Source organism: Vicia villosa, linkage group LG5 (assembly GCF_029867415.1).
Source record: "Vicia villosa cultivar HV-30 ecotype Madison, WI linkage group LG5, Vvil1.0, whole genome shotgun sequence".
NCBI lineage: Eukaryota > Viridiplantae > Streptophyta > Magnoliopsida > Fabales > Fabaceae > Vicia > Vicia villosa.
The window spans coordinates 157027805-157041024 of record NC_081184.1 but is presented as its reverse complement, the minus strand read 5'-3'; the positions used below and the strand labels follow the sequence as shown (position 1 = coordinate 157041024).

General features: G+C 32.9%; 1 protein-coding gene across 2 annotated transcripts; it reads right to left on the bottom strand.

The window, feature by feature from the left end:
* Nucleotides 1–5557: 5557 nt before the first annotated feature.
* On the bottom strand, nt 5558–8591 carry LOC131603397 (uncharacterized). 2 transcript variants are annotated; one of them, XM_058875695.1, is made up of 12 exons: nt 8238–8591; nt 7817–8084; nt 7625–7715; nt 7411–7538; nt 7244–7334; nt 6991–7147; nt 6731–6888; nt 6506–6626; nt 6252–6425; nt 6118–6162; nt 5958–6017; nt 5558–5854 (listed from the first exon to the last, which is right to left on the bottom strand). In XM_058875695.1, the coding sequence occupies exons 1-12, from the start codon at nt 8373–8375 to the stop codon at nt 5690–5692; spliced, it is 1596 nt and encodes a 531-aa protein (XP_058731678.1). In that variant the 5' UTR covers nt 8376–8591; the 3' UTR covers nt 5558–5689. The 2 variants fall into 2 exon arrangements, with proteins under 2 accessions (XP_058731678.1, XP_058731680.1); XM_058875697.1 differs by having other exon boundaries at nt 6118–6159; nt 8238–8590.
* Between the last annotated feature and the right edge of the window lie 4629 nt (nt 8592–13220).

The following is a 13220-nucleotide window of genomic DNA, read 5'->3' as shown; positions in this document are numbered from 1 at the left end:
AAAATGTGCCGACACATGCAGTATATATTCCTAACTAATTACAAATACCTGAAACACTTCATTCTGTTATCAACTTCGTTGTCGGTGTCATAAATATATAGTTGAGCATATTGCGGAGGATGTCCAATTTCCGGTAGTAGAGTACCTATGCGATGACATGTTTGACCGTGCAGTCTTAAAGTAGGTGGGCCTCCTGTTTTCGAGTAGGTTGTGTCGAATTTCATTCCAGAAGAAGTGAAAGAAAACATGGCGTTGTAAGTTCGAATATTGTTCTGATAGTTTTTACTCTGTGGACAAGTGCTGTTATACAGAAGATGTTGCAACAGTTGTGGTGGGTCTTGTAGGAGGGGGAGTACAATTTTTCCACCCTTGCAGCAACGATGGAACTTAGGAACTGTTGTATGGCGCGATTTTTTTATGCGTTCTTGATACCACATACAAGATTGACAACATGGACATTCCCATACTTGGTCTCCTATATCAGAGTATTCTGCAGAGCTCAAAACACATTAATCAAATAAAATAGTCAATGTATAGTTATAAAGGCATTGCAATATGGAACTTACCCTGCAAATGAGAATCTGTTAAGGGTTCAGGATCCATGCTGCCATCAGAGTCAGAACTACCATTCAAACTGAATTCGTCGTCAGAATTAGACAATGCAGCGTCCGAATGATGCCATTCTGTTGCAATATCAGGATTTACATATTGACTGTAGGTTGGGGCATTAGACGTAGACGCGTGACTCGTGTTACAACTCGGTTGAATAGTCTTGGTGCAACGGTCGAGCGGGTTTTGTGTACTTCTAAGCAATCTAATTTTTTTAGGCACAGGTTGTTGTTGGAGATGTCTCTGAAATGGTCCAGTGTTTATCAAATTAGAATTGCTTGGCGAAAGAGGTATACGCGTGCCAGAGAATAAGGCCTGATTAGGGACAGCAAAGTGTTGATGGCCCCCGGTGCAATTTTCCTTGTTTGCGATATCACGAAACTTTTTCTTGTTACTTAAAATTAGCTTTCTTCTCCTTCTAGCAATAGTAGGATCGGAAGTATTTTCTAAGTTTTCATAGTTAGTAGAAGAAACGGTATCAATTAGTGTATTAGATGAAGGACTTGAAAGAGAAGCCGGTAAAGTAGATACATAATTACGGGTCTGTACATCAGTAGATTGTCGGGTATGCACAGCGTAACGTGCGTTTCTCTTTGCTGTCAAAATAAACCTCCTCCTACGTCTAGCAATTGCACATTGAGTGACGTTGTTTTGAATAAAGTTTGGTTCCATCGTTGGAAGATGAAATCGTTAATTGTTCTGACTCTGGACAGGAAGACATGAGTCTCAATAAATCACATATTAAGAGGGAAAATCATTATAACATGGAAAACCAAATATAGCAGATAAAAGCAATTAATTTTATCAATTGAAGGAGGTGTGTGCTCTTGCTTTCAACATACCTTGAAGCAGAGGGAAACATCCATAGTCACGAAGTCCGCTAAGGTGTAGATGTCGACAAAAGCTGTAGCAGAACAATAAAGATGTGAAGTTAATGTGTTCCCACTCACTTTGCAAATGTTATTAAAAATTACAAACTGAAACATATGGATAAGACTTAATCTTTCCTTCGATAACTTGCTACTTATTTTTACAAAATTAATACTCATCATGATTAGTGAAGTGGGCCATGTAAAAGTAACCAACCATTATAAAATACAACTTCCAGTATTATAAAGAATTATAAAAAATGGATATAACACTAAATAAAATACATTTACATTAAAGCTAATTTATTTAGTAATTGAATGAGTTTAAGTATTAAATTAATTTAGATATACATAATTGAATGAGTTCATACATCCACGTTATATCCATTATTTAGCAGAATATTCTATTTAGTATATACATTCATAGTTAAATTACTAAATAGAATATTAACTTATGTGTTCAACTAATATTTAAAATTATTCAAAATTTTGATTTTTAATGGAATTTTTTATCTTGAAGGTACTGAGCTTGGTTTATATCCGATTCCGTCGTTAATATTTGTTCAACTAATGGAATTTTTTTAAAGCATGGTATATAAAATTAAAAACGATTATAAATTATTTATTTAAAGCACCTATTTAGTATATTTAAGTTAATTTTTTTATAAAAAATATTTGAAATTTGAAAAATATATAATTTGTTAGCGATAAAATTATGATTATGCTTTATTTGTGATTTGTAACACATATAGAAATAATACAATAAATCCTAAGTCATTAAATATGGTGGATTCAATTGAATTTATTCTTACTCTCCTATTTCCTTTTTTTTCTTCTTTAAATTATACTTAATTCTATTAAAAAATAAAGAAAAAAATGCATTTTTTAATTCTATTAAAAATAATGAAAAAACACATTTAATAAATAATTAGTTCAATAATATAAATATTTAAAATAATAAAGATATTAAAGATCATGTTAAATACAATTAACCATTATTTGTACTGATCATAATTAAATTTAACTTTTAATTAAAAATTAAGTCTTTTATGATAATAAGGTAATTAATTAATTAATTTTAAAATCTATAAATAAGATGAAAAATTGACATATACTACTATAAATAAAGTGTAATAACGAATGTTATAATAAGTAAAGATGGTATGGAAGAGAAAAAACTGATAAATATTAAATTTAAAATTTAATATGATTGATTATATCTTAATACATATTAATATCTGTAATAAATGATAAAATTAAAAAAAATGTTAAAAGTTTAAAGATTACTTTCCATATAAGGAATGTTAAAAGTTAAAATACATACAAACATTAATAACTTTTATCCGAAAAATTTTAAAAAGAATATTTCATCCAATATTGAAAGATTAAATGAAAATATTTGGTCAAATATAAAAAAAAAATTAAAATTCATAGTAAAAATATGGCTTAATAGAAATTTGGTCCCTATTATCTTTTTTTTTTTATTCAATTTTGGTCCCCATTTTTAAAACTACTACGATCTATTTTGGTCCTCTTTTGAGTTTTTTTTTAAAAGAGGACCAATATAGAGATTAATTTTGCAAAAGAAAAAACAAAAATAAAGGAACGAATATTGTATAAAAAACTTATAAAAGGAACAAAAATAATATCTGTCATTATGTCATTATTAGGACGGGTGGAATCTCAGCAACAAATCTCCCCTTCCAAAGCACCAATTAAGAATCTGCATATTTATGATGATTCAGAATCACTATAAGAATCTCCTATATTGATGATGAAGAAAAAAAAAAAAAACCTTCTCACTAAATATAATTTACATAAACCACTTACTACTAAACTCATAAACCACAACATGAAAACTCTGCAATCATAACATTCTTTCCGTATAAAAGTTTGGGTTCAATATGCAGTGTTGACATCGACGAATCAGTGTTGTATCAAATTTTACTTTAAAAGTTACAATAATTAGATAAAGAAGTAAGTGCTAATTTTGAATAACAATACCAAAATTCAAATTGCATATGCGCTTCATACACTCCAGCAGCAGCCTTAGCCAAAGTTGAGCAGTAGTGCCATATTCTGTTTTTTCAACTATAGGTTTCCAAACCTTAATATTTGTCCAACTGATTACACAAACAGAATGGAATTCAAATCAACTACACAACTATAAAACGATAAAAGCTCTTTCATATACACATAATGCAAATGATGGATAAACAAAGAAAAATAATGCAAATCTTACCTATAGAGATTCAGACAACAAAGAGACATTTGCTTTCTTGTTTTAGTTGAAAGACTTTTTATCTTGTTTTAACATATTTGTTCAACTAAACTGTTTGGAGATTTTATCTTAAAAATATGTTAGATTTTCCAAATTAATCAATAACCATTTCAACCCCAGGTATCAGCACCCATCTCAGAATCCTTCTCCTTCATCAGCTGTAGGAAACAAATGATCAACCACACTTAATATCAATGGAGTTCCATGCCACTGCAGGTTATGATATTATTACCTCGACCGAAGGTACATGTTCTGATTCGGGTGCAATCTTAATAGCATCACCACAATCTCCTATTGCGAATGAGGTATCACACCAGTAGCTGTTATACAAACCGGAATGGGAGATAGCAAAAATGAGATTGAAAATCATATTGTTGATTCATTTGTGAAGCAAAGTTCGATCTCAGTGGAGTTGCACGATGTCACCGGTTCCATGACAAACAATAGAACTAAGATTAGACTAAATGCCACAAAAATTTAGCATAAAATTGAAGAAAGTAAAAATTGAGAAATTAAAGTAACCTACCTGGCTGTATCTTGCAGACACACTCCGTTTAATTCGAAGCATTTCTCTAAATGTATACTGGTTTCCATGCTGAACCTGAAATTCATGCCAGTTATTCCAAAAGTCTGGATCAGACAGTGGATCAGCAAACTTTGAAGCAAAAACATATATTCCACGAGCACGCATAATTTATCCCAAGCTTTTTTCAAGCTCAGCATATATTTGGAAGACCGCATTGAATTGCTTGCTCATAGATCTCTCGTGTACCGATGTGGCACGGGAGACAGCAACGGATAACATAATTATAATCCCACAATTGAACATTATGATATGATTCTATCAGTAATTAATTGATTTTAACTGCAAAAACAATCCTACACCCTATAAACATCATGATATAATTCTAATAGTAATTAACTGATCTTAACATCATGATATGATTCCAGTGGTAAAATTAAACTAACTGGACAAACTTTACAGTTACAAAACTTCTAATTAATCATCAACCACATAAAAAAAATAAGCAGAATTTGTCAATAACTTCGGTGGCATGTAACCAAATGGACCTGCCACATGAATAATGTTATCCGTTGAACTTGCAACATCACTAAGCCTAGTCAATCCAAAATCTGCAACCTATATCGGTTGACCAGTTATTATAGATAAAGAAATTCTTCAAAAAACAAAGAAGAACATACTCATAAGGCGGTCTACATCAGTCAGATTTAATTGGCCTGAATTTAGGTAATTTATATAGTTTCGGAATCTACATAACATGAAGATTAAAAATGGGGTAAATAACAGTTGTATGGAAAAGGTCAAGCCAAACTAAATTGATTAGTTAAGAAGTGTTTAAACTTCTGAGCAAACCTCCTCATTTGAGATTGAAGAGTCCGGTGTCACAGAAACTAACTTGTGATTTTTGACTAATTATGTGTACACCATCAGCACAAAACCAAAATATATATTTGCAAGTCAGTCACTAACTCAGGTTTATGATCAACCAAAACCAAAACATAGATGCATGTGACTATTAGGCCATACACAATAATAATTCGATTAAATATGTAAAATATTAAGAATGTTGTTGTTCCAGCACATGCCAGTATTCGGTGGAACTTTCCTGTTGCCGTTTTTAATTTATTTGTCATGTGCCAAATGGTATTGTTCCAGTTCTAGCACATCCCAGTATTCCGTTCTTTGTTGCTTTTGTTTAGTAGCATGTATGCCGATGTTTGTATTAGCATGTATTGTAATATAAAGTTGGCTTTAGCATTAAAAAAACATAATCCATTATGAATAAATAATGCATATTGATAAACTTCAACCGCAAATGCTAAAGTAGTTATAGTCGATTAAAAAGTAAAATGCAACAATGAAACAAACAGATTAGGATTCAAGACGATAAACAAAGTATAGCTACAACTAATCTTTCTTCTCCATTTTGATGATCTTCTTAAGCTTGTTCGATGAGAGTTCTCCTTCAGACAATCCTTCAAAAGTTGTTGATTCACTTGATCCATCTGGAAGCTGTCTTTTAGACGTGGGTGTTATCGGATCAGGGTTATGCTTCGACGTAATCTCAAGATCCTGTTACATAATCAAGTATAGTCAAGTTTAACAATACATGCAACATTATTTATTGTTACAGTAACTCATTAAATTCATACGGTGCAAGGGCATCGAAGGTTACCGTAACCAAATCACATTCTTCAGGGGCTTCAGTCCTCGCCTCATCAACACTCTCTTTAATCTAAAGATAATTAACAAAATTTTCATTGTGCAATTTATACCCTTACAAAACAACCGAATAAAAGTAAAAGACTATGTAAATTGTGGAGCGAGGAAAAAACCTGCAGCAACTCCGATGTTTTAGACGGGACATTTCCAGCTGCCTTCTTGTTGTGATCAAAGTAGGATCAGTACAATCTTCGTAACAAAAAATTAAGAAATAATAAAATACTAAGTGTGTACTTATGAATTACACCTGCAGGGGAAGTTCCCAAGGGGCCTTAAGTTGTTTGATGAAGGGGTCATCTCTTAGGATCATGACAACAGAGCAATTTTTCCAACGCGGATGCCACTTAACTTTAAATGCCATCTCCAAATTCAACATCGCATCGAGTGCCAGTGGAAATTCTAATGGATCATGAATTCCAGCCTAAAGAAGGAAACAACACAATTAATATGAGGGTACTGTTCGACGTTGTTAATATGTTGATGTTGAAATAAATAACAAACCTGAATCATGGTGTCGCGCATCTGAGCAGCAGATAAATCCAAAATCTGTGCACATTCTCTGTCCCAGAAAACAAAGTTACAACTTTTCCCTGAGTAGCAAACTTCAATTTCTATCTTATACCTACGATATAGGGAATAATGGTCGTAAGAAATAGGATGGGTCGTAAATATAAAAAATATACTTTTCAGAGACGTTTTTGGACAACAAATCATAACCAACCATACCTAAATATCTCAGCTTCGGTGGAATGACCAGCTTCACAAAGAAATGGAGGTTTGTCACCGCGTGCAACCCTTGGGCATAAATGACAGGCTCGATAATACCAGCCAAATGGAGATGCTACTAAAATTTTAGTTTCGGCAACAGTAGCGCAAAATGTGATCTGCATCAACCGAAAATAGCATAAAATGTAAATGATGTAAAAACCACAGGCAACACAATTAGGAAATAGAAAGTAAAAGTTATAGGTAAAAGTAGTCCATACGTCAGTAAGTTTGGTAATCTCAGTGAGAGGCATAACAACGGCCTTAGATAGTAACTTCTGAACAGGAGTTTGTTGAGTATTTTCGGAGCCTTGTGAGGTAAGCTGAGAATTACAACTTAGTTGTCCAGACACACTAACCACCAAATCTTTAGGGATGCTGCACAATTTTGATTCTATTAATAAACGTATACATGAAACAATCATATAACTACCAGAGAAATGTAAACAATACTTATAAAATAGCATAACATACTTGTCTATAAACTCTTTGATTGGAAGAAAATCAGCATCCAGGTAGAGCATCGTAACGTTGTAAGTGTTTGTGACGGACAGTGGAAACTTCCCTACATTAATCAAGCGACAGATACGTGTGAGTAGTTAAAAGTGTCGCACTATTAAATACAACACAAACCAACTAACCCTCTTCCTTGACTTTTGCATATTGAAGCAGGACCACAGTTGGTGCAGACGCATTCACCCGATCCTGATTGAACTTGATGAATTGGTCAGCATAGGACTCCCAAAGAGTGCAGTTCAAGGTGTTGTTGCTAGAAAAAGAGTACATGATATTAAGTTATGAAACATGAAGTAAATTTACAATCAAATCAGATTTTTATTGGGAAAGTATATGCACCTGTGGTCACGTAGCACTAAATTAACTTGTTGTTTTTTAGCCCCTGATTGTGCCACCGAAAATCCAATGCTATCCACCATTCCTATGATGTCTGCCAAAAAGAAAAAAAGGGATTGAATAATAAAATAACACATCAGCCACAGTTATTTACATAAGCAAAACAGAAACAAAATACTAACATAGATCTGTTACCTATCAGTACATCTTTTTTAAACCTGCCAGTGATGATATCAGAAAAACTTGTAAATTTCAGTGGTTTGGGTGGTATTTCGTGTTTATCGTCATCACCAACGGATGTTCCTCCGGTAAACTTCACCATAAACTTGTGCGACGATGGTTTGAAAGTCGACACATTTGGCTGAACTTTGAAGTTCGACACCGTGTAAGTATGGTCCTGTGCTATTTTGTCATAGAACGCAGCCATATGGGTTGTTGTCACCACAGCATGTATATCATCCCCCTGCGAGGCATAGAAATGTCAAATGACAAAATTATAAAAACCAATGTTAATAAAACGGTTTTCAAACAGTCTGCAATCGAGAACTCCTTATAACATAAAGAAGCACAAGTCGCAAATCAAACAAACATAAGCAAATTGAGTTACGAAATCTACCTCTTTGTCTATGAATATCATCTCAAAGTGCTCTTTGTTGTTGGAGACAACCATCCATTTGTGGTGCACCCTGACAGCAACCTTCCATAGCTCCTTCTTGTCGTTGATATCGGCGATTCTCTCTAAAGGTCTGGCCATGACGGAAAAATAGATGTGCCTAAGAAAGAGTTTACCCGGAAGATTTCTTCAGTGTATTTATAGTGTCTAAGAATTTGGAAGTTGTAATATCTCAAAACATACATGGTAGAACATAGATGGGAAACTGACAAGTAGTGAGGATCGTGGTAGTGATGGTGAGAGACGGTTTTAGGTTGAATGAGGAATGAAGGAGCAGACCAATTTTATATTAATTATTAGGTTTTAAATAATGGCAATTTATTATTTGGAAATAATTGTAATTTATTAATAGGAAGTTATCACTTTTAAAACAATCAAATGGAATGGTTAATGGTAAAGTATGCCACGTGGGTGATTAAGAATTAAAAAGGGTAATTAGGGGTTTTTAAGAACACCTAATTTTCTTATATGATAGATAAGAAAAATAATGTTATCTTCTTTTTAAATTTTAAGATTTTTCCACAAGGATAAAAGAACATAATAATATTACTCCAACACATTGTAATTTTATTAATATTAATTTTATTAATATATTGAAAAAAAGAGTGTCCAGAATAATAAGTAAATAGTTAAATTAAAAAAATAACTATTATTTTTATTTATATTTTAAAATATTTATTCATATATTTTTCATGCTTTCATCAATCTATTTGTTATTATTTTGTTTCTTATCGGTATTATCAACCATGAAGAAATAAGTAAAGATTGCGTAGCATTAATGATATTATCATTTTATCGGTATTATCAACCATGAAGAAATAAGTAAAGATTGCGTAGCATTAATGATATTATCATTATTAGTCTTACATTGATTTATTGATTTTAAATAAAATATGATCATGATTTTGTAATCGTTATTGATGATAATTTTTTTTTAGTTTATGCATTAGTTGTTGATTATGTTCGTGTATTTTAGATATAATTATGTCCAACATTAAATATCAATTCAAAATCTTAGACATAACTAGGGACAACTACACCCTCCGGTCACTATTATAAGCAAAAAAAAATGGTCTAATTATTGGTCACTATTATAAGCAAAAATGAATTATTACTAAATCATTTAATGCTGTAATTCCTAAGATACCCCTATATTTCATTTTCCAATACTTCATTAAATTTAATAAAGAGGATATTATAGTAAATTTAATCAATGTTTTCTCCAAAATCTAAAAAGTTAACTACACTTAATTGAATTTCTTAATAATCGTAAAAATCATTTTTTTTGCTTATAAATGTGACCGGAGGGTGTACATAATTTGGATCAACTTAATTGAGTATCTTGCAAATGAGGGACGACAAAATTCTTGAAGGAAAAAATTCAGGAAAGTCAACAATTGATATAAAAGAAATGACAATGAATAAGTCAAGTAAATCGGATAATCAAACATCACTTTGAGGATGGATCACAAATAGAATACTCAAATGCAAAAGATCCCAAGATATTTGAAATTCTGTTCTTTAGGGGATAGATGCCTGAGACAACTTGTCCAACTAGTTAAACCAAATTTAGCACAGTATGACAACAACGCATAATTATAGACAAGATAATAAAGAACACAAGAAAATTGGTAACTCAGTTCAGTGCAATCCACACTTACATTTGGAGGGCATCTATAATCAAGAAAGAAAATCCACTATTCTATATAATTAGTACAAAGTGTCTTAGATGAACAAATCCCTTGTTCAATGCCCCTTTTCTTAATTCTATCCAAGTGTCTTTCTATTTACGACTCCCTATAAATATGAGAATCCCCTCTCACGTTCTCTCAATCTCAAATCTCAAGTGAACAACATCAATAAACACAATGATAAATGTTGAATTACAACTCGACTAAATAAATCAACTACTATGCCTTATGAATGAAGCAATATTTGGTGTACAATCAATCCAAGCAAAGACTCGTCATAAAAATCAAATAAACACTAAAGCTCGTCATCTTCAAGGCATGGAAAAAGTCTCTATACATAGCAATTCATAGCTAGGATTTTCTCCTTGGATATTTGATCTGATCTCGTCCATAAATAGTGGAGATTTAGTTAGAATTTATTTCTCCAAAACAACTTCACTTAAAAGATTTTATTTGATTTGAATTCAAATTTAAATCTCCATGATTTAAATTTAAACTGATTAAATAATTATTCAAATTAAATTGCTAAAAGATAGCAATGATATTTATTGCATACAATAGTAGAAGAATATGCTCCAATCAACTGAAAAACGCGCGCTTACTGCAATATACTTGTCCTGCAGACAAGGGACAAATGTTTCACACATGATGGGACATTTGTTCCCACAAACGCCCTTCTTCACAAAAACAACTTGAACAAACATTGTTGTTTTGCATAACGCAACCAATATCTCTCTTGGATGACATAGCCTTTTACTCAAGATAGTTGCTTGTGGGTCACGTATGATGTATCCACATCTGCTTGAGCGAGTCATGTGTCAGCTCGAATACATGCAGGTTGTCCCAAGAGAACCCTTCGTGTCTGCTTCTCCCGTTATGCTCTGCATAGATGTATATGTCATGTATGATGATTTTCTTAATCATCTAGTGCTGAAACAATATGAGCGATAGTAATGCAGATGCAACACTATTGGAAACTGGATCAAAGTTGAATAAGGTTACAAATGATGAGTTTCTAAGTGCAACACTATACAAAAAACATTGGATCCTTGAGGTATCTTCGCAACATCACACCACATATCTGTCAAAGTGTTGAATTGTTAAGCAAATTCGTGGAAAACCCCCAAAATGACATCATAGTAGTTAAAAATATTCTGAGATACATAAAGGGTACGATTGATTATGGTGTGCTGATGACGAGACAAAAGTAGACCAACACAGATGCAGAGATGAATGGCTACATCAATTTAGATTTTAATGGAGATTAAGACGAGAAGAAGAGTACCGCAGACTACATATTCATGATCAAAGGCGCTCCAATCTCTTGGATCCCAAGGAAGCAAAGCATTATGGCTTTGTCATTGTGTGAAGCTGAGTACGTGGCTGCATCACATGCAGCATATCAAGCAGCATGGATAAAGATGTTGCCCGAAAAACTCAATATCATAGAACCTAAGAAAATGAAGTTGTTTGTAGATAACAAATCATTTATCGATTTAGCCAATCATTCTATGTGTCATGGTTGAACTAAACACATAAAAGAGGTATCATTTTCTTAGGGATCAAGTGAATAAATGAAAGCTTCAACTTGAGCATTGCAAGTGAGAATGGCAGCTAGTTGATATACTCACCAAACCCCTAAAGAAAGTCGGTTCGACGAGTTGAAAAAAAGCATTGGGATGAGAAGTCTCAAAAACATGAATTAGGTAGTGCGATAGAAGTTATAATTCGATGTTTTGTGAAATGTTAGTATTCGACTGTGTGGTTAACATTCATTTTGGTAATATATTTGTATCCTTTAGTGTTTCAAAACCATTCTCAAAACACTTGTGCTCTGTCGTTACTAATAATTCATCTATACCATTTTCAGGCATGGATCCTCCAGCAATTCTCACGCATCTTTGGTTGGTCATATGTTGACGACTACACTAAGGATATGCCACATGCTTGTGCATTCGTCCCACTCAGAGGGAATCGCTCGACCGAGCCCTTTAGAGTGTATCTTGACCGCACAACTGTAGACGATATACGCTTCAGATTGTACGACAATCACCATCAGACGCGTCTCTTGAATGACATAGCCTTTTACTCTAGATAGTTGGCTTGTGGGTCACGTATGATGTATTCACATCTTCTCGAGCGAGTCATGCGTCAGCTCTGATATATGCATGTTATCCCAAGAGAACCTTCCGTGTCTGTTTCTCCCGTTATGCCCCGCGGAGATGTAAATGTCATGTATGATGATTTTCTTAATCATCTAGTCCCGACTGAAACATGAGGTGTCGTAGCTCCCAACGAATGAAGTTATGCATTCAACTATATCCAGTGGTATTTTATAGTGTCACATCCTTACATAACACTAGATGGCGAGGAAGAGCCACCTAGGTTAGCTCATCAGGAGATATTAGAAGATGAGCAGGCTAGAGTAGATCATGTCGTTGATGTGTTACTTACATGTCGTCGTACTATGGATCTTGCGCGAGTGAGTATAGACAAAAGAGACTTTCCTTAAGGCACTTTTGGGAGGATCGCTGTAGATGTCATTCTATCCAAGGCACAAACGAAATTGCAGTACATAAGGAAGCGAAGGAACATGAGGTCGATATACAAAATAGTATAGTATTTGTATTATGAATTATGGATAGTATTATAGTTTGTAATTTTTTTTTACTATATTATGGATTCATGATTGATTCGTTTATATATATATATATATATATATATATATATATATATATATATATATATATATATATATGACATTTTCATCTCATTAGATCATTGTATGGTTAAATTGATATACAATTTATTATGATAGTATAGTTATAATACATGGTTTATTTCATGAGTGTATTTATATATAAAATGTCAAAATTTACTACTTAAAGGGTGATTACTAAAGTGTACATACATATTTGTTACAAAGATGCATCTCCGAACTAAATTATGACAAAATGAGGGACTCAATTACGAACGGATGTGCATATAAGGCTATTCCGGAGATGCATCTTGAGACTAAATTATGAGAAAAATGAGAGTGTTACTCAATTAGGCATTGATTTGGTGTAAATGGGTGCGTCTAGAGATATACTTCCGAAATCGGAAGGGCATTTTTTAGATTTCTATAGGATGATTCTTTACCACTAAAGGTGAGAGAAGTAATCCCGTTATTGAAATTATCTTATTCCATTGCACACCACAAAATTGAATGGAACAAAAAATGAAGGATTTGATA

What these genes read in the sequence shown, in the direction of transcription:
- LOC131603397 (XM_058875695.1), bottom strand. Translation starts at nt 8,375, where the DNA reads ATGGCCAGACCTTTAGAGAGAATCGCCGATATCAACGACAAGAAGGAG. An exon ending in TGATATTCATAGACAAAGAG is followed by an intron (nt 8,085 to 8,237) that starts GTAGATTTCGTA and finishes TATGCCTCGCAG; the next exon opens with GGGGATGATATACATGCTGT. An exon ending in TAAAAAAGATGTACTGATAG is followed by an intron (nt 7,716 to 7,816) that starts GTAACAGATCTA and finishes TCTTTTTGGCAG; the next exon opens with ACATCATAGGAATGGTGGAT.